We start from the raw sequence: 26,120 nt of genomic DNA, 5'->3' as shown, positions 1-26,120 counted from the left end.
GAGCAGTGACACAAGTGAGAATGCGTGACCTACAGGTCACACATGTGCACAAGAGCCCCAACATTTGGCGGGATGAGCCGAATAGGGTCGGCCCGTACTTCCTTCCCATAGGGAAGGAACGGGTTGCTCACAGCGAGCGGGAGAAAACAACGTCTGATGATGGCGAATGCTCCCGCAGTCAAGCTCCGAAAATATTATATTTTTGGAGCTTGATGAATTCTGTCCCCATACTACTGTATGAGGACAGCGGGCCATTCCGCGAGAAGAAGGTAAGTAGGAGATATCAGTGATATCTCCTGTTTTACCTTCTTGATGAATGGCCCCAATACTTAATTTTTACAATTGCAAGTGATGATAAATAGGCACATAAATACTGATGGACATTGGGATAATAAATTAATGTCCAAGACGTATGTACATCCAATTGAGGGTGAGTACATTATAAATCATCTGTAAAGTATATGTCATTTGTAAAGTATAATATATTGATTCCAAATTGATCTGCACCATGGTGTCTCCTACTATACTGTTATGAAGTAAGACAATTACAGGACTGCAGAGAAAGCAATGTTGCCTGAGCAGCCACCATAGGACAACAGTGTAAATTCTGTTCAACGCTTGTTTACCATCAATCAGAGCCGGCCCTAGGCATAGACAACCTATGCAAATGCCTAGTGACATCCCCAGCAAAGGACCGGTGGATGTTTGGGGCACCTGGATGGGCAGATAGCTGCTCTGACTACCATGGTTGGCTGCTCTGACTACCATGGTTGGCTGCTCTGTCTACCATGGTTGGCTGCTCTGACTACCATGGTCGGAGCTCGGCTCCAACCGCGCAGCTAGGCATACAGCCAGGAGCAGAGAGGAGGCTAGATGGACGACTGCCTGCTCTGCCTCTGGCTACCGTGGTGGGACCGGGCAGCTCAGCATGCAGCCGGAAGAAGGGAGGAAGCAGTGTAGGGCCCAGGGGAAGAACTATTGGTGGTGCAACCGATGCATTGCACCAGGGGCTGGCGTCATTATTAGAGCAGTACTAATAATGAGTTAGACTGACTCATTATTAATATGCCGTGGCCGGCCTCGTGCCATAACGAATAAAGAGGATGGAGACCGTCCAGCTGGAGGAAAGGAGGAGGGGACACCTCGCCTCTCCGCCGTCTCTCACTCTGGCTGGCTCCTTCTCTCTGACACCCAGGGATTAAAGTGCCTGTGCCGGTAGTGGATAGATCCCAAATGCCCCGTCTCCACTATCTGTGTGGCACTGGAGAGACACAAGGCAGATGGCGCTGGTGATAAATGAGGGAATGGTGCTGGTGAGAAGCAGTGTGGATGGTGCTGGTGAGAAGTAGGGGGGATAGCACTGGAGAAACACAAAGGTGTGGCACTGGAGAGATACTGGGGAGGCAGGTGGAATAACAATGAGATGCAGGAGTAATGGCGCTGGTAAGAAGCAGGGGGTGGTGGTGCTGGAGAGACACAAGTGGAATGACAGTGAGAAGTGGGGGAATGACATTGGTGAGATGCGGGCAGAATGGCGCTGGTGAGAGGCCAGGGGGATGGCGTTGGAGAGACACAGGGGGAATGATGCTGGCGAGTAGCAGGGAAAATGGCGCTGGACATATGCAGGGAGGATGGCAGAATGGATGGTGAAGGAGAGACATGAGGGTGGCGAAGAAGAGATGCAGGGGGATGGAGAAGAAGTGACACAGGAAGTGAGTTTCATTTTAATATAATACATGACAGTCCAATGTTTGAGTCTGACATCTTGAATTGATGTTGTTCTAACATATTGTGATTGTTGTAAAATGATGTCAGTCTGACTGACTTCACTGTGGAATTCACACATGTTATGTGTTTTTTTCCGGGAGAGCCTGGGGTACTGTGATGGGAAAATGTGCCCTACAGAATGTCAGATGCACTGCACTAATGAGAGAAGATAGCGTAATGGCGGACGGAAGAAGAGGAGCCCGACACAGAGAGAGGAACATCAAGAACCTGAAAAGGAGTGTCCTGGAGAAGACAGAAGAAGCATAGAGTTGAAGAAAAAAGGTAATTGTTTTAGTATAAATATTTTTACACAAGAAAGAAGATGCTGGGCTGGGGTTGGAGAGACATAAGGGAGGAATTAGGCTGCATGGGATGGGAGCACAGCACAATGGGGAAAGTGGAGCACAGCACAGTGAGTCCACACCCCCTTCTGTGAGGCCACACCCATTTTCAGGATCCCACATGAGAGTCGCACCAGCAAAAATCTTGCCTAGTGCACTAATTTGGCTAGGGCGAGTTGGTGTATTTACATTTACAAGTTATCCAAATACCTTTACGGTAATCACTATTGTCACACCTTATTTCCCCACATGTTCCGGGATACCCATTTGGAGAAATACAGAATCCCTTCTCCTACTTCATTGACTATTTATGAAGCCCAGGTAAAAGGCCCAGCTGTTCCTGGCTGCATATCCTTTTTCTCACTTGGGGGCCTATTCATCCATAATTATAACTAATGATAATTATGTCTTAAACTCGCTGCAAGTTTAAAAAACTTTTCTGAGGTGTTCATCATGCCTCATTAACAAAATTATCACTTCCAATCTGCTCTTATTACGGAGTCAGCTTTTCGGAATTGTGATACTTTTCCCCCTAGAGCTGAGGTGTCCATAAGGATTTCCTCACACTGCGCATGTCCAATTAACAATTATTCTGCAGCTGACTTCTGTACACCCCCCCTCTCATCCAGAATTGCAGTTCCCCCGCAGAATAATTGTTAAAGCGACTGGCACAGTGTGAGGAACTCTTTATGGATACCTAAGCTGTAGGAGGGAAAGTATCACAATTCCGAAAAGCTGACTCCACAAAAAGTGCAATGTCATGTTAAGCGGCAGCTTGTTCAGACTATAGGGAGCTGTATGCCATCTCAGTATGGCATACAGTCAGTGGCGTATATATAATGGATGTAAGGAGAGCGGTGCACATGGGCCCCTGGATTCAGGGGGGCCCGCACACCCTGCACCCAATTAAATATACTCACCTCACCGTCAGCCAGGCACTGGCCAGAAAAATTACCCCGGTGATCTGTGCATGCGCAGTAGAGATGTCCCTGGAGCACGGCACGGGCACCATGTTCCCAGAAATCTGCCAGTCTACTGCGCCACCAGAGAGGAGGGGGCCGATCGGAGCCTGCACACGGGCCCCCTCCTCTTTTAAAGCACCTCAGCATACAGTTACACTTAGAATTGAAAAAAAAAATACTTTTTCGGAACTTGATGAACTACATAATTTCTACATACTAAAGTATGGGGACTGTAGAAATTATTGGGGGAGAATTGTAACCAGGAGATATCTGCGTTACATGCTTAATGAATGGCCTGAACCTTAGGAGCATATTTACTAAAGTACAGGTTTTCAGAAGTGGCAATGTTGCCCATAGCAACCTATCAGATTCTACTTAACATTTATTTAGCACCTTCTAGAAGATAATAGCTAGAATCTGATTGGTTGCTATGGGCAACATCTCAACTTATAAAAATCTGCACTTTAGTAAATATACCCCTTAATATTCATTTTCACCCACTATGCACGTTTGCAGAAATTTTGTAGAGAGGGATGATGAATAGACAACCCTTGTTCCCTAAGAAGTATCTGGTGCAAGTCACTCACATTCCCATCTAGGGAATACATATTGTGTCCTGCCCCCAAATATTATCTTCATATAAAGTATAATGAAATACCTATAGAACCAAGATCTGAATTTCCAGATCTATTCTTTGTTGACCCACGACCTAGAACTTCTCGACCACCTGTTGAGTCTTCGTCTAGCAGTTCCAGATGTGGTTCAGGAAAATCCATCATATTCGAATTGAATATTGACTCAGTATTTTCAGTATTATCATGATTCAATTCTAGTAGGACATCAGATTCAATGATATATTGTTTTGGGAATTCTTTTTCTGTAGAGATCGACGTAGGGTAAGTTTTGTGGACTTCCATAGATGTTCCATTGTACGAATGATCTGCACGAAGGGAGCTTGGAACTCCCATACTTTCTTTTAACCTGCAAAAGGGAACTGTAAAATGCACTCCATTAAGTAGTATTTCTACTTTTACTGATTACAGTTGTTCTTGACTGACACACTGGTTGATCAGTTAGTGTAAAATTAAATATGTGCTGTGGACACCTATCACACAGTAACAAAATCTGTATATATGGGCAGCACAGACGGTGTAATGGTTAGCATTATTGCCTCACAGCACTGAGGTCATGGGTTCGATTCCCACCACGGCCCTACCTGTGCAGAGTTTGTATATTCTCCCTGTGCTTGCGTGGGTTTCCTCCGGGTACTCCAGTTTCCTCCCACACTCCAAAAATACACTGGTAAGTTAATTGGCTCCCATCAAAAATTGACCATAGTGTGTATGTGTGTGAGCATGTGTTAAGGAATATAGATTGTAAGCTCCACTGGGGCAGGGACTGATGTGAATGGTAAGATATTCTCTGTAAAGCACTGCGGAATATGTGTGCGCTATATAAATAACTGGTAATAATAATATATATTTTTGGTATTATAAAACAATAAATAAAAAGGGTAGATTTACTAACACTTCTAAAAAGAGAAAAGTGGAGGAGTTTCCCATAGCAGCTAATCAGATTCTGTCTATCACTTCTAAATTATACTAATTTATAGCTAGTATCTGATTGGTTGTTATGGGAAACTCCTCCACTTTTCCATCTTAGAAGTGTTAGTAAATTTAACCCTAAGGGCTCTATTTATTAACATTATTTTTACTAAAATAAAGTGAAAAGGGGTGTTTTCACACCCTTTTCACATTATTTTAGTATCACCTATAGTTATTACAGGGCAATTGTAGTAGAATTCGTAAAATTCTACTCCAACCCCTAAGTATCACTTATTTTTAGTAAGCAGATCGCATTTCCCATAATTGTAATGGGAAATGTGATCCGACCAAAGTTGCTAAAAATAAATTGTAAAAAAATATCGGGGAAAGCCCTGTGATAATAGCGCCACCTTGAGGTGGCGTTATCCAGGGTCTCCCCCGGTTACCGGACTCCTGCCCTGCTCTAACGGGGAGAGCAGAGCCCGGAGCCGGTCCCAGTGATCAGCTGTGCGGTCTAAACAGACCGCAAGCTGATCTCTAAAAAAAAAAATAGTAAAAAAAACATTTACTTACCTGACTCCAGGGACTGGTGATCGGGGCTCGGGTGATGTCCTCCCTCCGGTCAGCTGGTCTCCCATGCTGCACTGTGGCCCGGTCATCAGGTGATCGGGTCCCAGTGCAGTATGGGATATCACCTGACCGGAGGCATGGAGGACATCACCGGAGGCCCGGATCATGCAGGTAAGTGTAATTAAGGGAGGGGGGGATGCGGGGGGGGGGGGCGAAATTGCTGGGGCGGGGCTTATCGCCAGGGGCGGGGCTTAGCAGTGGTGGCCGGACGGTGCATGCACGGCCACTAGTCACAGTATTTTTTTGAGAAAATATTGTGACTAGAGTGCATAGGGGATTCGCAGGGACAGAGCTTTCTCCCAAGCTCTGTCCCTGCAAGGGATTTGTAGAAAATCCCTGTGATATTGCCTGAATTCGCAATGTGAATTCAGTCGTTAATATTACACTACAATCTGCATTCAATATGCGGATTGTAGTAAATAGAGCCATAACTCTCTTAGGGGCCTATTTATCAAATAATATTTGTAGATTATTCCCCGAAAAAAACAATTTATACAGGATACCCGTAAATATTAAGTGTCCCCTGAATATACCATGGAAGATATCTCTGATATCTGCCACAGCTTCTCCATTTCCGACAGCAGCCGTAGCCACCATAGGTATCATGGGGCCTGCAAAGCTATCAGATTTACCAAGCATTCCAGAGATTGGCCCTGATAGAATGATGCCATCTGAAGATGGGCTACATTTCGCAAAAATCACCTGGGGGGTTCTGGGACATAGCATTCATGTCATGTGCTCTCTCCTACCTTCAGGAGTGCTGGTCTCAGTTGCATTTATCCAGTGGAGTGTCCAATCATATAATATAGCCTCAGTGTTATTGCAGTCTGCGCAAACCGCGCGCACAGAAAATGGTTTGTTCCAGTTGACAGAAGACCCTTTACAATCAATGCAATTCACTTCAATCAGCCTAAAAATTAATAATATAAGTTCAGACTTTGATGAAAATAAAAATTAACAACCATAACATAAAAGTTGTTACAATACACAGGAATGCACTACACATATATTCAGGGCTGTAAAGAGCCTAATCGCAGAAGGTGTAACCACGCCCCGGGTGGCGCGATCAGTGTTATCGCTTCCCCCCAGCCCCACAGAGGAGACTGCTGCTGCTGCTCAGCTGCAGAAGTCCTTGGTCCCACTGTAGCCCAGCACATGCTGCTGACAGGTAAGAGAGAGGGGAGAGCGGCGGCAGAACAGGTCCACCGGGCCAATCCAACAAGCCTGGGCCCAGGTAATTAGTACCCATGCACCCCCCCCTCTCGGCGCCCCTGCATATATTATGAAAACTAATGTACAGGTATCATAGTAATGTGAACATCCTTAAGACAATTAGTAAGAGAGAAAGCTAAAATATAGAATGGACAATATAGCCTAGGGTGTGCATGTGAGTGTGTGTATAATTGTCTGCGCTATAAAACTTGACCCGGGACCTCACCACCAGTATAGACTACTCATGTGATTTTTTTCATATACCAGAATGTAGCTTTTGTTACCGATCAATAACTGTATAACCCCCAGTCTGAGTTGATAGGCCAGCTCTCTATTATACAAAGATTTAGGGGTAAATTTACTAAGATTCATGTTGGTCCCGATTTGTATTCTCGTTTGAAAATATAAATTTTTTGCAAATTGGGAAATTACTATCATTAAACTCAGGTGATTTGTGTTAGTTTTGGTGTTGAAATTGGATGGTTTAATGCCACAAATTAGTCCGTTTTGAGCTTTAGAAATGATATCACCATCGGCTCAATTCGGAAGTACTTTTCACTTATTTCTGCCTAAATCTGGAATTTACCATTATTTGTTTTGCAAAAGTCGGGCGCTTTACACTCAAATCGGGGACTCAATAGAAGTTTTAAATGCACCACCTCCTGAGCTGCGAGTTGTCATTCAACATACACAAATCCCAGTGACTTGTGTATGTTTATTAATGGAAAGTGTTTTGTAAGGGTTAATTTAAAAAAAATATATATATATGGTCCCCCCTCAAAAGCATAACCAGCCCCGGACTTGTCAGCCTGTCCTGGTACCTAAAATTATTGGGAACAAAACGAGTAGGGTTCCACCATAATTTAGGTACCAGCACCAGGCTGCAGGGCAAGTCCTGGTTTTAATTATTTTGTTCCCCATAATGTAATTTAATTTATCCTTTTGGGGGGGGACCTCACGTCAATTTTTCCAATAAAATGAACCCTTAAAATAAAAAACAAACAGTCTGCACATATTTCACGGATATGTGCAGCCTGCTTGTTCGGGAGAGAAATTTGGACAGTTAAATCAGGACTTCAAATAGGACAGGATTGACCAAATACACCATCAATCAAAACTATCCTGTCAAAACCGTGAGCTTGGTAAATTCCCGATTTTTTAAGTGAAAAAAAGTCAGTTTTTGATCGATCCTATCCGAGTTGAAATACGAGATAAATCGGGACCAAGTCAAATCTTAATAAATTTACCCCCTAGTTTCTTTTTAGTAAAAATTGCATAATTCAGTTGGCGATGATCAGCATTTTTTAGGTATTTTGCATTGTGCCATATTTATATAAAAAGCCATAATGGGACAGACCAAACGAAAAAGACTTCCCATCAAAGAGAAAAAAGGCATGCAGTGTGGTTTTTTGCTGTTTTTTGCAAATGCAAAAACTGTCAACATATGTGTAAAGGTCACTGCGCATGGGCCTCGCCATGCATGCGCAGAATGATAACTATACCATACTTACACACACTAACAAAAAGCTCTTACAAATATTCACCATGACAATGAAATAAAAATATGATTTATTTCCATCATCAGAGCCGTAACTAGACTTTTTGGTGCCCTGTGCCAGAAAGAGCATTGGCGCCCCCTCATTTTTCAAAGGGACATAATGCACCCAAAAAAGGGCCATGGCCTCATGGGGAAGGGCCAGGGAAGAGATAGGAGAGGCCAGGAGATGCTGGGGATGAAATAAGAGGAAGCTACAAGTGAGAATGATAATAAAAAGAAATTTGTTAGGCCCAAACAGCGCCCTCTGCCCTGTGGTGCCCTGTGCGATGGCACCGGCCACACTACCCTAGCTACGGCCCTGTCCATCATCACTATAATCTCTGCATTTTTTCCTACATATGGAGAAACAAAATGTATAGCTTTTTCCAGCTAAAATGCTGGAGTCAAGCGGTTTATGGCTTTACTAAATAGACCCCGCAAACTCTACAGCTAAATTGTACCAGATTCCAATATTACATCTGTTGTACAGTATATGAGCATTGGTGTTCAGTTTTTTTTTTATGTTTGAAACCGCATTTATTCTTGCTCCACCATTGGTCAATCTAATAAATATAAATAGCGCCCCTCTTACATCAACTATTAACACAAACATTTGTAATGAGACTTGTAGCTACAACAGTAGAACCATTAATTCAGAGTAGCAAGAATAAATGAATTGTGTAAAACATTTTCCTCCACTCAGATTGTCATAAAAGACAGCAATGAAAGTCTATTATATAGGACACATACCTAAAGTTTTTGTTGGGACTGATGGACAAAAATGTTTCAGCATTTGAGGATTTGCGATTTCCATTGGACACACTTAAAGTAAAATGAAACTGGTCATATTTATCGTTGAGCGCAGCAGTTGGAAATGAGATTATGTCATCACTGTTCTGAAGAGGGTTAAGCGCATTGGAGTGGAAGCATGCATTTTCATGTGCAGTCGCTGGAACACAATTCCAATGGAACCTTGAAATATAATTGAATTAAAACCTGATTAATACAGAATAATAATAAATTAAACACATAATAAATGTAGGGTGTGGTTTACCAGGTCAATATTCATCATGTCGACATTCATTTTTTTGATATGAGAATCTCAACATGGTTGAAATGTCAACATGCAGTATGTTAACAATCTTAGCTTGTCGACATTTATCACGTTGACACTGCTGAAATGTTACCACGATAGAATGTTGACAAACAGTCCCTTGTGGTTTAGCGGTCTGTTACCTTGTCCCGATAGCTGCAGTGGCTCCAGCAGTGGCTTCTGGGTCCCGGCGGTCACAGGTGGAGCATTTCCACATCTGACGGAGCGGCATCCCAGTGAGTATTCTGCCCCTAGCCGTAATCCTCCCACTAGTGCCAAACCCTTCCCCCTAGGACCTAATCCTATCCTCCTCCTAATGCCTAACCCTAATTCTAATGTTGACATTCTCACAATGCCAGGATTTCACATGCCAGCATTGGAAACATGTCAATATTGTGAGGATGTCAACATGTTGCCTGTCAACATTTCAAAAATATCAACATCAAAACTATTGACATTGTGATTTATGTCAACATTGTGATTGTCATTACATTTGCTAATATATGCTAATGAGTCACTCGCCATCCAGTGCTTAGAGAAACGCCCACTGAAAGCATCTCACGTCCGCCACTCACACACAAAACCAGAAACATGGAATGCAGATCAGGCGGCCATCAACCGTCTGAGCAAGCCTAAGCTGCAGCAGACATAACAGGTCTCCAGACACAGAGAGGGCTCTCTTGCTGCGAGAAAGAACAAAGTTAATTTATGGACAATCAAAAAACAGTGTTTAAACTACCTGACACACCTGTTTTTCTAGACACCCCCATTACCTCCTCCAATTGCTGACTACCTATCACTCACGAATTAATCTTCTGTGTGGGCATAATCGTAATTTAATCATTGCGCGTGCGCAGTGTGGCTTACACACATACGCAATGGATACCAATCATTTAATGTGCGTGAATATCGTAATTGCATCCACATCTGAATCAGGCCCACTACGCAAAATATGTTGTTCAAAAAGCTGAAGAATGACAAATCGCATAGTGCATCGGTGGGTGTGCACAGACAATATGAATGTGAATGACATCATTGACAGACATATTGCATCTGCCCTGCAGCAAGCCAATGCTAATATATCTTGCAGATATATCGGCACATCTGGCTATGTGTACGGTTGACCCGTCAACCGCCTGTACCAATCGGCCGTTCAGTATGCTGGCTCCTGGGTCAGCAGATATGTCATCCCAGGTGTGTACCCAGCATTAGTCTTTGGTTACTCCCTGAAATCACAACCTAATTTAGCTACCATAAAGCACATAATTCCCTGCAAAAATGTAGAACTGTAAAAACCAAGCTTATCAGACATAATAATAAAATAATAAAATTATTTAAGAATACAAATACAAAACATTACATATGATTTAATATGACAAAAAGTCACAATGCATTGTGAATTAATATTGCGATCAAAAATTTGAAATACAGACATATATACTGTATAACAAAACTGGTTCTTTAAAATATTACAGAAAGAAAACACAGAAACAGTAAAGCTACACCAACAACCTTTTCAGGTAATCTGCCGCTTGACAGTCTAAAGGCTGGACAGATCCTCCATATCCTAGTAATGGGTTCTACATATAGTTTATATTATGCAACATAGCAGAGATATGGGATTGATTTTGCTAAACATGGTATGATTTTCCAAGTACATTATTTACAAATAAAACTTGATACCTTACATTGATTACTTGGGTAAATACATTGGCCCTCATTCAGAGCCGCTCGTTAGCGGCAGTACGCTCGTTCCGAGCGATGTTTGCACATCTGCGCATGCGTACGCTTTTTAGTACGCATGCGCGAACCAGTCAGTGCGGCCGAAAATCGTTTGTACGCTATATAGCGAGTGCCTGCTATTTTGAGTGACAGAATGAGGCGTATGTGGGTGGTAACAGGGGAAGGTGCTTGAAAATGGGGAGTGGAGATCCGAAAGCAGGCGTGCTTAAAGGTCAAAACGGGCGTTTTATGGGTGTGTATATTTAAAACAGCAGCGTCAATGACCACGTCACTTGGTTATTTTATAGCCAGAACTGCTCGCAAATTTGTGGTAGCAAACACCAACCACAAGAATAGCGAGCAGTTCATACGCTGGTCGATGTACTCGATTAATCTAATAAATAGCGGACATGACGTATGGTGCGAGCGGCCAGGGGGCGTTTTTAACAAATAAACGAGCGTATGTTTTGCTCGTTCGTTCAGGCTTAGAGGTGTGAACAGACTGCAATGTGCGTACGGATCATTTGAATAGCCACCCCTTGTTTTTAAACGAACGACCGCAAATAGCGAACGGCTCTGAATGAGGGCCATTATCCCTAAAGCTTCCTTATGGGGCTGATACAGTATATATTGTTGACATATTTCATATTGCTAGTTATGTAGTTTTAATTATATACAGAGGTCTTCTGAACTATGGATTATGGAAAAAAATCTGCTTTGATGCATTATATTCCTTATAAAGTGTATACACTTAACTTGGAGTGATAACAAACACTGGGCTGCGCCTTTGGACATATCTGCTGTATGTTAAAATGCTAATGCTGTAGGAGGTGTCTTATGTAAAGAGACACCTTCTGCATCCGAGGAAAAAGCATCAGATCATCTGCGAAAACATCGGCCATCTGAGTAACCCTCAAATGATGCCGGATGGCTGGTGTTTTCACTCTGCCAGGAGCAGGAAACTTAGGGGGCACACCCGTTTTCAAGAACACTGGCCATCACCGCCCCTTCCCCACCCCCAATCATGCTGCAGCTTAAGGTGGACTGTGGGCTTGATTCATTAAAGATCGCTATTACGATCGCAGCTCCATAATCGCACACAGGTCTGCTGCAAAAATATGCTAATGATTGCAATCCCAATGCTGTCACAGTGACAACATAGAGACGCCAACTGCCCCCCACTGCCGCTCTCTCACATCTGTAATACTTTGCAAACCTCCATAAACATCAGTAACATCGAGTACCATCGGCCTTTCACACAGAATTACAGCAGCCCTAACCTCGTTGCATGCAGTAACAAGCTGCGTATGCAATCGCTCAGGTTATTTATACACGCCCATGCAACAGGATTCAAATGGACAGACACGCCTGCGTTTCGCTGAAAACCCCCCCATTACCACCCCCAAATGCTCACTGCCTATCAATTACTCTGCAATGGCTCTATGTGGTCAGTGTGATCGCAGTGGTGCCTTCGTATATGCGCATTGCGATGCATACGCATGCGCAGTACACAACAATTGGCCAACTGCGAGCGCTGTTCAGTTGCGATCATTAATGAATCAGGTCCTGTGACCGCTGTCACAGTCAGTGATCGGCACATCCACTTGAATCGATTGTTAAACATCGGAGCTGTGTGTAAACCATCGGGAATCAGGCCCATGATCCTTACAAGCCAAATATATTTCAAGCTTTTAGGGTCTGTGGACCCAGTGGACAGACTCTGGTTGTATGTGTAGATACATAAAGTGCTGGAAGTGTAAAGTGAAAATGTTATTTTAACAACTTAATGAACTACTTTACCTTAAATGAGCTCCAGGATAATCTGGGTCAAAAGATGCTGTACCGTTCAACCTGAAGAATGTCACTGTGTCTTTGTCTATAAAAAAATGATGGCCATCCGCTATGACACTCACCGGATCACTGGGGAGAATTTCCACTGCCACAGTGTAATTACTATACACCACATTTCCAACTATTTGAACCTAAAAGACAGACAATAAAAAAATTATTTTTTGAACATAAATGTAATTGTTTGTAAATTGTTGTGATGATGAAAAAAGGTGAACACTTATGCTGTGTATACTTGTACACAAGTTGTGTACGTTAGTGCTTTCACATAGTACATACAAGTTAATATAGTAGTTAATAAACCAGAAATCTGCATCAAGTTGTTAATAGGGCAGTTGTGTATACTAGAAATCCATAAAACAACAGCACAAGAATTGCTTACATACCCGAGCTAGAGCTGTATAGTTCCCATAATCTAGGGAAAATGCTGGTAATATAATTGCTTGTTTTCTATTGTTAACTTGAGCTGGTAAGGGAATAACACTGCCATCTGACTTCACAAAAGACCAGTGGTATTGAAGTCCAAGAGAGATATTGCATAGTATTGCAGCTTCAAATGTCACACCAAGATGTAAGTCTTCATATCTTCGAATCTACAAAAGGCAAAACATGCTGAAGGTAAAATATACTGTACATTTATACATTTACATTATATTATTAGAATCTACAATAACATTGGCAAGAAACAGTTCTCATGATAGGCAGTGGTGAGAGACCTTATAGCTCAATACATATATATATATTTTTCTCAGCATTTAAAAGGTACATTTGAAGTGAGTTTCATTATCTGGGTACACACTTAAAATGCAGAGTGGCCGTCACACTGGCCGAGCGGCCAATTAGATAAACTATACACACTTACCAATCGGCTGCTCGATATGTCAGGCCAAACATCACAATTTTAAATTTGCCCACTCAGTTGTGATGTTAGTGGTCCCTGCAGCCAGTGTACGGGCAGTCAGCGGGCTCTTGAAGGCCAGGGGTTTTTCCCCTTCAGTCATCAGGACCATGCTCCGGGCGCGGAAGCAGCTTTCTGTGCAGACCTACCACAGGGTTTGGAAAGCCTATATTGTGTGGTGTGAGCATTGGGGAGTACATACTGCCCAGTTCCGCCTGCCAAGGTTTTTAGCATTTCTGCAGGGCTGTCTGGAGGCCGGCTTACGGCTTCAATCTTTGAAGGTACAGATTTCGGCTCTTTCAATTTACTTTCAGCAGTGTCTGGCTCTCCTCTCAGAGGTGCAGACTTTTTTACAGGGGGTCTTGCGAATACAGTCTCCGGTTCAACCACCAGTAGCACCATGTGATTTGCCCCTGGTTCTATTGGCTCATAAGCACGCTCCATTTGAACCTTTGGAATCCGTGGACCTTCGGTTCGTAACGTTGAAAGTGGTTTTTCTTATGGCCATTGCCTCGGCTCGGTGGGTCTCTGAGTTGGGGGCCTTGTCCTGCAAACCACCTTTTCTTGTTTTCCATGACGATAGGGCTGTGCTCAGGACGGTTCCTTCTTTTCAACCCGAAAGTGGTTTCATCTTTCCACTTAAACCAGGAGATTGTTTTTCCTGTTTTCTCATCTTCAGAATCCTCAGGGGACCAGGAGGATCTATCACTTTTTCATGTTGTCCAGGCCCTATGCATTTATTAAGACCGAACTTCGATCATACGTAAGATGGACTCTCTATTGGTTCTCTACGACGCCCACCATTGCAAAATGGCTCCGCTCAGTGATTTCAAGGGCTTACTCAGAGGCGGGGCACCCGGCACCAGCTAGGGTGTTGGCTCATCACAATAGGGCCGTGGCGGACTCCTGGGTGGCGCGTCTCGGGGCCTCAGCTGAACGGGTTTGTCGTGCAGCTACCTGGTCCTCTGTCCACACGTTTGTGCGGTTCTACAGGTTTCATGTTTTTGCCTCCGGGGACGCCCATTTTGGGCGTACAGTTCTCCAGTTGGGCAATCTGAGCATTCCCTCCCATGGGGGTGGCTTTTGAACATCCCATGGTCCAGTGTCCCCCAGCCCAGATGAAAGAAAATATAGGATTTTTGGGTACTTACCGTTGAATCCTTTTCTCTGAGTCAGGTTGGGGAACACTGCGTACCCTCCCTCACGCTCAGCGGTATTGAGTATGAGTTATGATTTTGGGTCGTATTGACTGTCAAGTCAATTTTAATTTTCAAAGCGACTGTGTCACTGAGTATTGCTTCTCCTTACCAGGCACTTTTGAAGTTGTACTGAAGTCAGGGGTTGCAGAGGGGAGGAGTTATAGATTTCAGTGTTAGTGCCAAATCCACGCCTTCCCACCTACAACCCATAGTCCAGTGTTCCCCAGCCTGACTCAGAGAAAAGGATTCAATGGTAAGTATAAGTACCCAAAAATCCTATTTTTATATTGTTTACTACTTATGAGAGTCAGCACCTTTATCCTGGAAGCAGCAGGTAGACCGTGTTTTTTAATTTATTTATTTTTGCTACATATTTTGGTCTGAATTATCACCATCTTATTGTATGATTATTTCACAGGAAAATGTTATAGGAAAAGTTAATAATGTTAGATATGCTGGGGGTAAATTGGTTCTCCAGGGCTTACTTATCTTTTACTTACATGGTAGGGCAGTTTTAGAAAGCTGACTTATTGAACACTCTAATACCCCTTTCACATCTTAAATGGCGTGTCGCTCCCGGGATTTTTTACATGCATCCATCCCAGGTGTGACCCGCCTGAGACCCCTTTCAGACAGACGGCCCATCACCACCATCACTGCAAAGCCGGCACTTGGAGATGAGATCATCTCTAAGCGCCAGCTCTCCCTGTGCAGTGAACGGGACCCAGGTCGCCTCAACCTGGGTTACCTGTTAATACTGCACCGCGAGCCGGGTTGAACTCGTGTTCAACCCTGCTCGTTTACCAGAGTTGAAATGCCGGGTCGACCCGGGTTGTTTCAACTGGGCCCTTTCACACTGCACAGTAACCCGGGTTATTTGCTGGTAGTGTGAAAGGGGTAAAATTAAGGAATAACAGTAAAGATCAAAAACTCAGGGTCAGCTATTAAGGGGTTGAAGTGATAGATTTGACTTTCTAATCCTGATACTCAGTGCTTGTTTTCAAGCATGATTAAAGGTCATTAACAATTTCCCTTTGACTCTCCCCTGCAGCCCCCTAGGACTCCAGGACACGATACGGTGCTAAAGTGTCCAAGTTGACCAACGGTGCTAAAGTGTCCAAGCTGGCCACCGATCTATTGTGTGTAATTAACAATTTCCAGTGCGTTGTGTACGAGGTTGGCAGATCTTACCTGCTGTAGGTAAAAACTGAAGATACGATGGACGACCCGCAGGTCATGCACATATTTTGCATGATTTATCTTCCGATGCATCAAATCGTGCAAAAAATCGTCCAGTGTGTACGCACCTTTAGTTACAGTGTGAACAACTTTTGTACTCCTTTGATGGAAACAGCAACAAAATATTAATTATGAAAAAGAAGCTTATTCATGGAACTTGTCCTAAATTTTCATCAAACTTTTTTTCCCTTTCTTATAAATAGCACTAGGAATACATTATCTCTTACATAAATTAGCATACTATGGATTAAGAATGTATGGTAGTGGAGAACACTGAGAAACTAGTTGGGATCATTGTCATATCGTTGTATTGATATTAAGGAAATGTTTCATTATAATAATAACTTTAAATGGCTCAGTCTAGCTCAGGGGCAGGGAACCTCTATTCTGCCGAGGGCTATTTTGATATATATAACATTATTCACAGGCCTGGTGCAGGCCACGCCCCCATGTGACGTCATACAGGGGCATGGTCACAATCGGCAGTGATTACAGAAATGCCCAGAGCATCTTGAGGATGCTCTGGTGAGCTGTAAGGGCAGCAGTGTGACCATCTGAAGCGGATGCTCCAGGCGGCACTGCTGCATAGATTCTGGCTGGGCTTCTTTTTTCCTTCTGAAGAAACCGCCACCCTACACGGCGGAGAAATGCGTAAAGGACCAGGGACTATTCCACCGATGTGCAGCTGCTCCATATTATATTCACATCTGCCGCTTGTCCACCAGCCAGAGAACTCCAGTACCCTGCATGCTGCTATACCAGCAAGAGGTCCGTATAAATGGATATAATTCCTCTCTCAGTGGAGTGACAGCGCCGTGTACTATCAGTACCTGACACCCAGAGATCAAAGCCTGAGCACCGGGTGCGGTAAGAGCAGATTACAAAAGACATTGCTCTTGGACTGAAATTAACATATACGGAATAAACCGGGTGAGCTTAAAACTGAGATTGTGGGCTTTACATGTAAAAGCAAAACTGGAGACAAAAGAACTAACCTGGCAATAAGTATTGTGGAGACAAAAGGCTAAAGTGATGGAGATGTTGTAATAATTATATCAGCTGCATAATAATTTATCTGAAAAGGTGGATTTTTATCTCAATTTTTTTTGTGTTTTTTCATTGTTGTTATTTATGTTTTGTACTACTATTAAGTGCACTTTTATAGTAACAAATTGAGTGTATATGTGTATATATAGAAATTAAAATACTAAATACAACATATATATGCGCTCCTTGTTGATATAATCAGCCGGTGAATATTTAAGGGAGTAAAACAGGATTACTCAGTAGGAGCTGCAGTTACACTCATTGTATACATTTATGTGAAGATACATACTTTTAGAAACAATTTTAAATTGTCTAAGCGTCTGAATATTGATAATTGAAAAGTAGAAATTGCTGTCTGGCTGCTCTGACTGTGTGTAATTCACAATCAGAGTGGTCGGGGATCATCTTTCTCTGCCTGCCACTCACATTGCTGCCCTATTCACAGAGCAAGCGGCTGCACAATCCATATAGATGCTTCCCGGCCCAGTCGCAGCTGCACAAAGGCCCCTAGAATCACAGGGTCCTAGGCAGCTGCCCAGTGTGCCTATACATTAATATTGCCCTGTTAACACCTTGGGAATGTGAACTGTGGCATTGCCTGCAGTGCTACTGTTGTGGCATTGTCATAGTAGCCTTTGTTGCAGCGTTGCTTCAGTAGTCTTGTGTCTGCAGTGCTGCAGTGTCATCTTGACAAGCTTCTCTTTTACTCATATCTTTATCTCTTTATCCTTTATTTCAAAAAGTCATTAGATTTTTTTATTTCCTCATAACTGATTATCCTCTCTCCCGCATTATTGTCTCTATTCTTCTCTGTTCCTTACTATCATTTCCTATCAACTTACTCACCTCCTGTAGAGCTCCTCTCACTCCACTATCTCTCCTGTCCCCTTTAATCTATTGCTTAGACCCTCTTGTGTTTCTAGTGTACTTCTTCTACTTTAGTTTACTTGCGCTCCCCAGTCTACTTATCCCATTCTTAACCCCTCTCTTTCTTCCACTGCTGATTCTGTTTTCCGTTTTACTTCATGTGCACCGTTTTTTCTCACTTTCAGCTCTTGGTTAGGTACTTACTCACTGTCACTATCTCTCAGCTACACCCAGTTCACATGATTTCTCTTTTCTGTAGCTTGGTGGGGATCTTAGTGATGTGCAGGTCCTCTTTCTTGTATCACCATTCTAGGCCTTTTCCCAATAGGTCAGAGGTACGAGCCCTCTGAGTCTTCTCCTGTTTGGTAAGCAAGGTAGGACTTCTCCAATTCATCTTCTATACATGTGTATGTAATGGCTCTGCAGAACCAATTTAACCCCAACATAACTAACAGCATTAACTTATCCTATACTAATTAACAAAGCAATGGTAAACTGTTGCATCATTACTATATATTCTCTTTTATTTTATAAAATATCTTATTTACTTGACATCAATAATTTTATTAATCTATCTTATAATATTGTAATACCCCAAACCCTTGGAACTAGCCAGGATTCAAATTGAAAACCTATTTTTGGGGCTACACAATTACAGACCACTCTATCATTTCGGACCTTTATAGTCTTAGGGCTGTATTCAATTAGTGTCGAAAACATCAGTTTTTCACCAAAAAAAGGGCGATATTTTTGCCAAAAAACAGGCGAAAACGCAATTGGCGAAAAAAAGTTTTCTCCATCCCAGACCAGGCGAAAAAAAGTGCAAAATCCTTATTTTTGGCTAACACTGTGGTGATTTCTTTCAGAACCCTTTGGAAACCCCCCTAATGATAAATTACCTAAAAAAGAATTGTAAGTTGCGCACTTTGCCGAAAAAGCTATTTTTTTCCAAGAAATTACTGTTCCACGTAAACTGGGGGTACATTAAAATGCATGCAGGTATATTTTCATGTCATGAAAACACAATTTTAAAAACTGAAAAAAAAACGCCTGCTGCAACCACGTGCAATGTTTAAAACACTTCACACATCCATACCGCCCCTCGACAAATCAGACCCAATACATTAAAACCATTTTCAACGTGTTTTTTTTTTTTTACCAAAAATTGTGCGGACGTTTCTCGCCAAAGTGCGCAACTTACAAAACTTTTTGGAGTAATTTATCAGTAGGGTGGTGTCCAAAGGGTTCTGAAAGAAATCCCCACAATTTTAGCCCAAAATAGGGATTTTGCATTTTTTTTGCCTGCTTTGGGATGGCTAAAACTTTTCTCCAGTTTTTTTTCGCCAGTTACGTTTTCGCCTGTTTTTTTTAGAAAATATCGCCATTTTTTTGGTGAAAAACGGCCGTTTTCACAGCTAATTGAATACTGCCCTTAATGTTAATACGCAAAGTGTGATTTGGATTTCAGCATAACATTTTGTAAAATTATTTAATCAAATCCCAAAATGTATACAGGCCTAGTAAAACAATTTAATTTTCCATGTTATCAAAAATAAAATATAGATTATTTCATTGCTTATACCTGTAACTTCAGTGGTCCCATGTTTTTTACTGGTGGTGGCTGGCATGGCTCCTTTACAACAAAAATTTGCTTGGTGAAGTAGGCAAAGCTGACATTGTTGAAGACTGAAACATTCACTGTGTATTCCCCTTCTCTGAAATTGGAAGTAATGAGTGAAAGTGTCATCTACAGGTTAAATTCAAAGTCTGTGCAGCTGGTTACATGTGTAGCTTAATGTGTAATGGTTGTGCTGAAAAGGCCACTTCGCATGGGGCTACATCATTGGAGAAGACAAATGACGACCCCCATAGGTAAATTGTATCTTTGACCAGAAATAATTGTAATTTGAACAAATATCAATCATCTTAGTATCTGTAGTAGTCAGTGGAGCCCCCCACACCAGGAGATTTCGCCCCACTTTGGTCTACACAATGGTTTACAATTTAAGAGGGAGTAGTGCTTGCAAGACACAAAGAATGGAATATTGCAATAGCAACAATAAGGTAAGCTTGAGATGATCAGTTGTGAGCATGATTTAACAGTTGAGGTTTGAATTAGCTGGTAGTAAGGTGCTCTTCAAAAAGTACCAGGAAAAGGGAAAGAGGGTATTCTAAGCACTGGTGGGACTGCTGACACAATCAAATGTGTAGAAGGTATGTTCCAAAATATGTCCTATATGTGGGTCAAATCTGGAGAGGTCTCTCTGTGGAGGTGCTCTTGTCTGTTCAGTTCTGGAGGGTGGGAGAGAGTCTGATATTTTGAGGCTGTGAGTTTCAGAGGTGATGTGCTGCTTTAGATAAAATCTTGTAGGATAAAATGTGATACACAGAATGGCAAGTTCCTCAATCAATTACTGGTCCAGCACAGGTGCATGTAAGGGCCCTATGGGATAATCTAGACAAGAAAAAACAAACAAATTCCCCCAGCACATTGCAAAGGACCAGGAAATGAGATTCATATATAATAATTAGCGATGAGCAGTTCGGTTTTCTGATAACCGAACACACCTGACCGAGTCCTGACTTGGATCACTTTGGGGTTCCGAGTAGAACTGAGTCCAGACTCTGATCTTCTCGCCAAGTTTGGAACATGGATCTAAATACTAGATCTCACTTTTGGATTGCATTTAAGTCCTTCCCTCATGATTTCAGGTGCTGTCAGATGGTCAAAATTGACTTGACATTACTGGAAATTAATGTTATTGATGTTAATACTATAGGTACAATAACAGGTATAAGTTGCATGATTTTAGCTGTTTTAGCAATTTTTTAAATCCACAGAACTTTTGGAAATCCAAAACCAAAACCGATACTGCTTTAGATTGGCTGACTATCTGTTAAGTAAAATTAAATGTATTAATTAATAATTACCAAGAACCAGTGCTATTCCTCAGCAGGAACAAGCAGGAACTCAGTTCCTGAACCTCTCATGTCCTGGGCCAAAATGCATTTTCCATAAGATAAGTTTTATTTAAAAGTCCATTTTGAGTGCCTTTGTTTCTCTATAATATATATATATATATATATATATATATATAAATATATATATAAATATATATATATATATTAGATAAATGTGTCTAATGTATATCATTGTTTTTCTATAGCTCCACCCCCAGTAGCTCCAGCTCCACCCCCAGTTCCTGAAGCTCTTTTTCCTGAAAAATAGCCCTGCCAAGAAGCAACAAAACTTGCAAGGCCCAGCTGCAGCAAGCTATCCCCTTTATTAGGACATGGTTCTTTTGCCTAAGATTCATTTCAGCACATGAATGAGAGGATCAATTGGATTCAAATATAAGCTTACCTTGTATACACATGTGTGTCATTGTCCTTTCCAAGTCTCTCTGTACCATCTCCAAAGTTCCACAAGTGACTAACATTTGTCCCAGAATTTATTCTGCAAAGGAATCTCACACTGGAGTTTTTTAACACAGAGGAACTGGCGACAAGGCGGTTGGGAATTATCTTTCTCTGCACAAATATTGTGTGGACATCAGAGATAAAGGTTCTGACTCCATATGAAGCTTTAACCACCACATTATACCTTTGATAAAGAATGAAAAATATGCATTAAACAAAATGTAGCTACATGTCTGTGTTAGTTTAGCTGATTGGTTATTTAACATAATGTCAGTCTCTGCAATTTGCTGAGATTTTTTCAAGAAAAAATACTCCAGTGGCTCAGTCTGGCACTATTACAGGCTAATTCGGAATACTTATCTAAGGTACAGTATATAGAGTACTTAGGTCTTTGCTAATGTAACCTGGTTTATTTAATACTAAGGATACACAACACCAGGGGATGTACAAAGTGCCTGATTCCGAGATTTATGCTAATACAATCACACCTGCATTCTCTCACAGATCGCAGTTGCTAAAATATGCTAATGCCTTCCAAAGCTTAACCGGGCATAGGGACGCCCACTGCTGCCTTCTCATATCCGTCCAACGATGTGCAACAGCGTAAACATCTGTAACATTGACGCACATCAGGCAGTCACGCAACACGTAAGTCAAGTCTGACCAGCCGCAAACACACATCTCTCCTGACGCGCAGAGAGCTCTCATGCTGTGAAGGAGATTGCAATGGCTAATTTATGTACGCCCATGTTACGGCGTTTAAATGGTCAGACACCCCTGTTTTTTTCTAACCACCCCCCTGTTACCATCTACAAATGCTCACTGCTTGTCACTGACTTTGCCAGTGGTTCCCCTGTATGACCATATTCGTAATGCAATAGCTGCGTGTGCGCAGTGCGGCTTTCGCAAATGCGCAATTGCAAACAATTGCTCGAACTGTGTAAATATCAGCTATGGAAAAATCTCTGCATCAGGCCCAAAGTCATTGGTCTGTGTGTGACAGAAATTTGCAGCCTGCAGGTATTGCAGGAAGAAGCATAGTGACAGAGGGAGCATTAGGAACTAGTAGAGGTGTTGTAGAATGCCTTATACTGGAAACCTGAGACACAACTGACTCTCCCAACACACTCCGACCAGTGTAACAGGAAAAATGATGCTGTGACAGGATGCAATATACTGTAACATGCAGACACATTGCTGTGTAAGTAAAATATAAGAGAATAACGATCTATTGACCCATTTATTTCTTATATTTAACTAATATCTGCCAGTTGTTTGTTTTGGAGAAGGCTATCCCACCAAACTATTGCTCACATGCTGGATTATGTCAGATAAATAATTTATTATTGTACAGTAAATTATTAGATTGCCAATGATAGGATGGGGCATATACAATGTATTGTTGTTGATGATGTTTAAACAATGCAAGTTGTAACTGTAGTAATGTGGTGATAAGATTCTCTTGACTACTGTATACAGTGTTACATAGAGGTAGTGTTGGGAAATAACAGGCTGCTAAACCATCTATATCTAATATGAAATGAAGTATTCACGCTGACTGCACTGGAATTAATTTAAATTCATGATGCATACAGTATTAGCAGTTATAGATAATATCTAACTTAAATACAGCCATATAGAATATATTTTAATGGGTCTGATGTGTCTATCTGATTAAATTGCTGGTTTACCTTGCAATGTTTTATACATTTAGCAGTTGATCCTTTTAAGAGAAACATTTGCATTTGTCACTTTAAAATAGCTATGGAGGGGGAGTGTAAGTGGAAGGACCCATAAGAAAATGTAATCTCCATGATTGTAGCTTATAATTTCTCTTCCCATAGCAGGGACAGCGGTTGTGGTAACGCGCTGTCCCTGCGATGTCACAGAATTCATTGTTATCGGGATTCCAAAAACAATACCTTCTGTTTGTTCTTCTGTGCATGCTCAGTCATGCGCTCAGGAATAGTCTTCTATTCTATAATAGAATCTTCTGAGTTCTGGATACCCTGCAACTCAGCCACCTGCTTTCATTATAACCTGGACACACCTTTTGCCAACACCCTGCTTCGGCATTGCAAGCAACTACCAATTTGCTGCCCATTTCCTTTTTTTACGTATGTTTTCTACTCTACACTGTTTAAGGTAGCTGAAGGCAGCATATGCCTGATGCTACATAAGACTCGGTATATGGGGGTTAGAGAAGCTCATTGGGTTTTTCATGTCAATCTGTTTTATGATTGACAGGCCTAGGCTGGTTAAAACAGCCTATCACAGATTTGGTGGGGAGGGCTTAGCTCACATACTTAAAGAAGGGGAAGCAGTTTCTACTTCCTCTTTGTGACTTGCAAATTCAGAGTTAAGTGCATTTCATAGTTATCTCTGTCGGCGATATTGTTTTTTCAGAATCTCATTATTTAATGCTTTAATATTCCTTTCTTCATCCCTGACACTCAACACTACAATCTTCCTGCTATCACTTCCTTTTTCCCCACTTTCTTCCCTGTCTATTCTTTTTCTATTTACAGTCTCTCACCATGTCTTTTCCCAGGCGTTCAGCCCCCCCCCCCCCCCCCCTCTGTCCTGGCTGATCTTGCTTACCCACTATCAGCGTCCAGCCCCGCCCGCCCTCCACCTCCTTCCCGCATACCTGTTTTGGGCAGCGCGGGCTCGCGACCCCCCTTTGCCCAGTCATCCGCCCGCAGCGATAGCCGCGCTGTCCCCGCGCCGGGCGCCTCCAGCAGCCCGGTCGCGCGCGGCCCGCCGGCTCCCTCTTCTCCCCCCCTGCAGCCGCGCGTGCTGCCAGGCGCGGCACTTAATCCCGGCCAGCCTGCCCCTGCTCTCCCGGCCCGCGGGTCACATGACCCCACCCCAGCCGCGCCGGTTATCGGCGCCGCGTTCAGCGGGCTGCGCCCTCCCCCTCCAGCTCCCATGTTAGGCGCCCAGGCCCGGGCGCAGGTCCCCCATACACAGGCCCCCCTCCCCCCCTCACACCAAGCAGTCTCCACAGACGATGAGGGAGACTGCTTGGCGGCTGTCCCCTATCAGGCCCCCCACAGCTCAGGCCTCAGGAGGGCAGCTCACATGACACGCTGCCCCCTACTCCTGATCCAGCTGCAACTTCCGCAGTCGCACACCAGCCTTTCGTCCCTAACGCTCCCGCATTTTCGTCTGCAGTAGGTGTTGGTGCCCACCCTGGCCTTAGTGGGTCGGGTGTTCCACACACTTCACAGGTCACATCCCCATGGATGCATGCACCCATGCCAGCCTCCTTTTTGCACGCACCGCAACACTCAATGTTTCCATATTGGCCCACATTCTACCAGCCTTTGGCGCAAGGGTCTGCTGCGACTGGTCCTTACCCCTTTTGGGCTCTTCCAGGTTGGGGGTCTGCTACGCCGCCAAGTTCTAACCAACCCCCTCTCATCGGCCCACACCCTGCTTCAGACGGCGGGTCGTTAAATATGATTGAGCAACCACAATCTGTAGGGACAGTTCCTGCTGCTAATACGACACACGGGGTTGGGCTTGTTGATACTGCCGCTCCTCTTTCTTTTACAGCCCCTTCCGAAAATTCAGAGAACAGAGTGGAGAACACGCTCAGGACCCCGCAGACCCCACAGACGCAAGCTTCAGATAAAGACGGAAGAGCTACGGCCGCGGTCGCCGGCGTTGGTGAGGAGGGTTGTGATGATATTGTACCTGGCAGCGATAGCTCAAGCACCAGCGATTCTAGTTCTACCTCAGGTTCACCTAAGAGGCCGCGCAAGCTCATGCGCATGCTAGAGCGGCATTTTAAAGGAAAGGATGCAGGAGTAGGGGTTAAGCCAGCCAGGGCGCCAGCAGCCTCTGCGGCTTCGGAGGCCGATTTAGTACATTGCTCCAATACGGCTATCACTAGAGGTGTTAGGAAGCGTATTAAGGAGAAGATTAATAAAGGTCGCTATGTAGACATCTTTACAATTACGGAGTTAGGCAGGAAAGGCTTAGCGTCAGCTAAAGCCGCGGGGGGAATGGGCGAAGAAGCGTACCGTTCTTATGACAATTGGATGACTGGCATGCTGGTTTTCGGTGCTTGTTACCTAGAGACAAGGCCGGCGGAGCACATGAATGTACTTAGGTACATTCATCTCATTCATGGCATGCAGGTTAAGGCCCGCGGCACCACCTGGCGTTCCTGCGATGAAGATTTTCGTAGGAAGCAGGACGGTAAAAAAACCATGGCTTTGGGTTTCAAGGACGTCGAAGTACCCCGACGTGGTCAGAGCAAAAGTGGGTGCAGAACTGAGATTGGGGCGCATGGTCGGTCCTTTTTCTGAGCCTCCCATTCCCAATTTGTGCGTATCGCCACTGGGTGTAGTCCCCAAAAAGGTCACGGGTAAGTTCAGGCTCATACAACACTTGTCGTACCCTGTCGGCCGGTCTGTTAACGACGCCATCGAGCCTAACATTTGTAGCGTGAGTTACCAATCTTTTGACGAGGCACTACGGCTTGTTAGAAGTTTTGGGCTCGGGGCACTAATGGCGAAGGTGGATATCGAGTCTGCCTTCCGTTTGTTGCCATTACACCCCGAATCTTTCCGGCTGCTGGGTTTTAAGTTCGACGGTTCTTATTATGTGGATCGCTGTTTGCCTATGGGCTGCGCAGTCTCTTGCGCGTTCTTCGAGAAGTTTAGTACTTTTCTTCAATGGTGCATTCAGACGGGTTCCGGTCATGCAGGTATTACACATTACCTGGATGATTTTTTAGTTGTGGGACCAGCGGGTCATACCAGGTGCGGCGATGTGCTTTTT

At 43.3% G+C, this 26,120-nt stretch overlaps 1 protein-coding gene across 1 annotated transcript in view; it reads right to left on the bottom strand.

The window, feature by feature from the left end:
* Nucleotides 1–26,120, bottom strand: part of PKD1L1 (polycystin 1 like 1, transient receptor potential channel interacting) — a 291,862-nt gene that overhangs the window by 200,752 nt on the left and 64,990 nt on the right. Inside the window, exons 7-13 of the mRNA XM_088445652.1 lie at nt 21,271–21,510; nt 19,489–19,621; nt 13,043–13,249; nt 12,609–12,790; nt 8,744–8,965; nt 5,994–6,154; nt 3,729–4,064 (exon numbers count right to left, since the gene is read on the bottom strand). Coding sequence (XP_088301778.1) covers nt 3,729–4,064; nt 5,994–6,154; nt 8,744–8,965; nt 12,609–12,790; nt 13,043–13,249; nt 19,489–19,621; nt 21,271–21,510 — 1,481 coding nt within the window. The remainder of the gene's footprint in view (nt 1–3,728; nt 4,065–5,993; nt 6,155–8,743; nt 8,966–12,608; nt 12,791–13,042; nt 13,250–19,488; nt 19,622–21,270; nt 21,511–26,120) is intronic.

The sequence above is a fragment of the Taudactylus pleione genome, unplaced genomic scaffold (assembly GCF_031769625.1).
Source record: "Taudactylus pleione unplaced genomic scaffold, aTauple2 ptg000386l, whole genome shotgun sequence".
In the NCBI taxonomy this organism is placed as follows: domain Eukaryota; kingdom Metazoa; phylum Chordata; class Amphibia; order Anura; family Myobatrachidae; genus Taudactylus; species Taudactylus pleione.
Note: the sequence above shows the minus strand (reverse complement) of the source record. Positions and strands in the feature narration are given on the sequence as shown.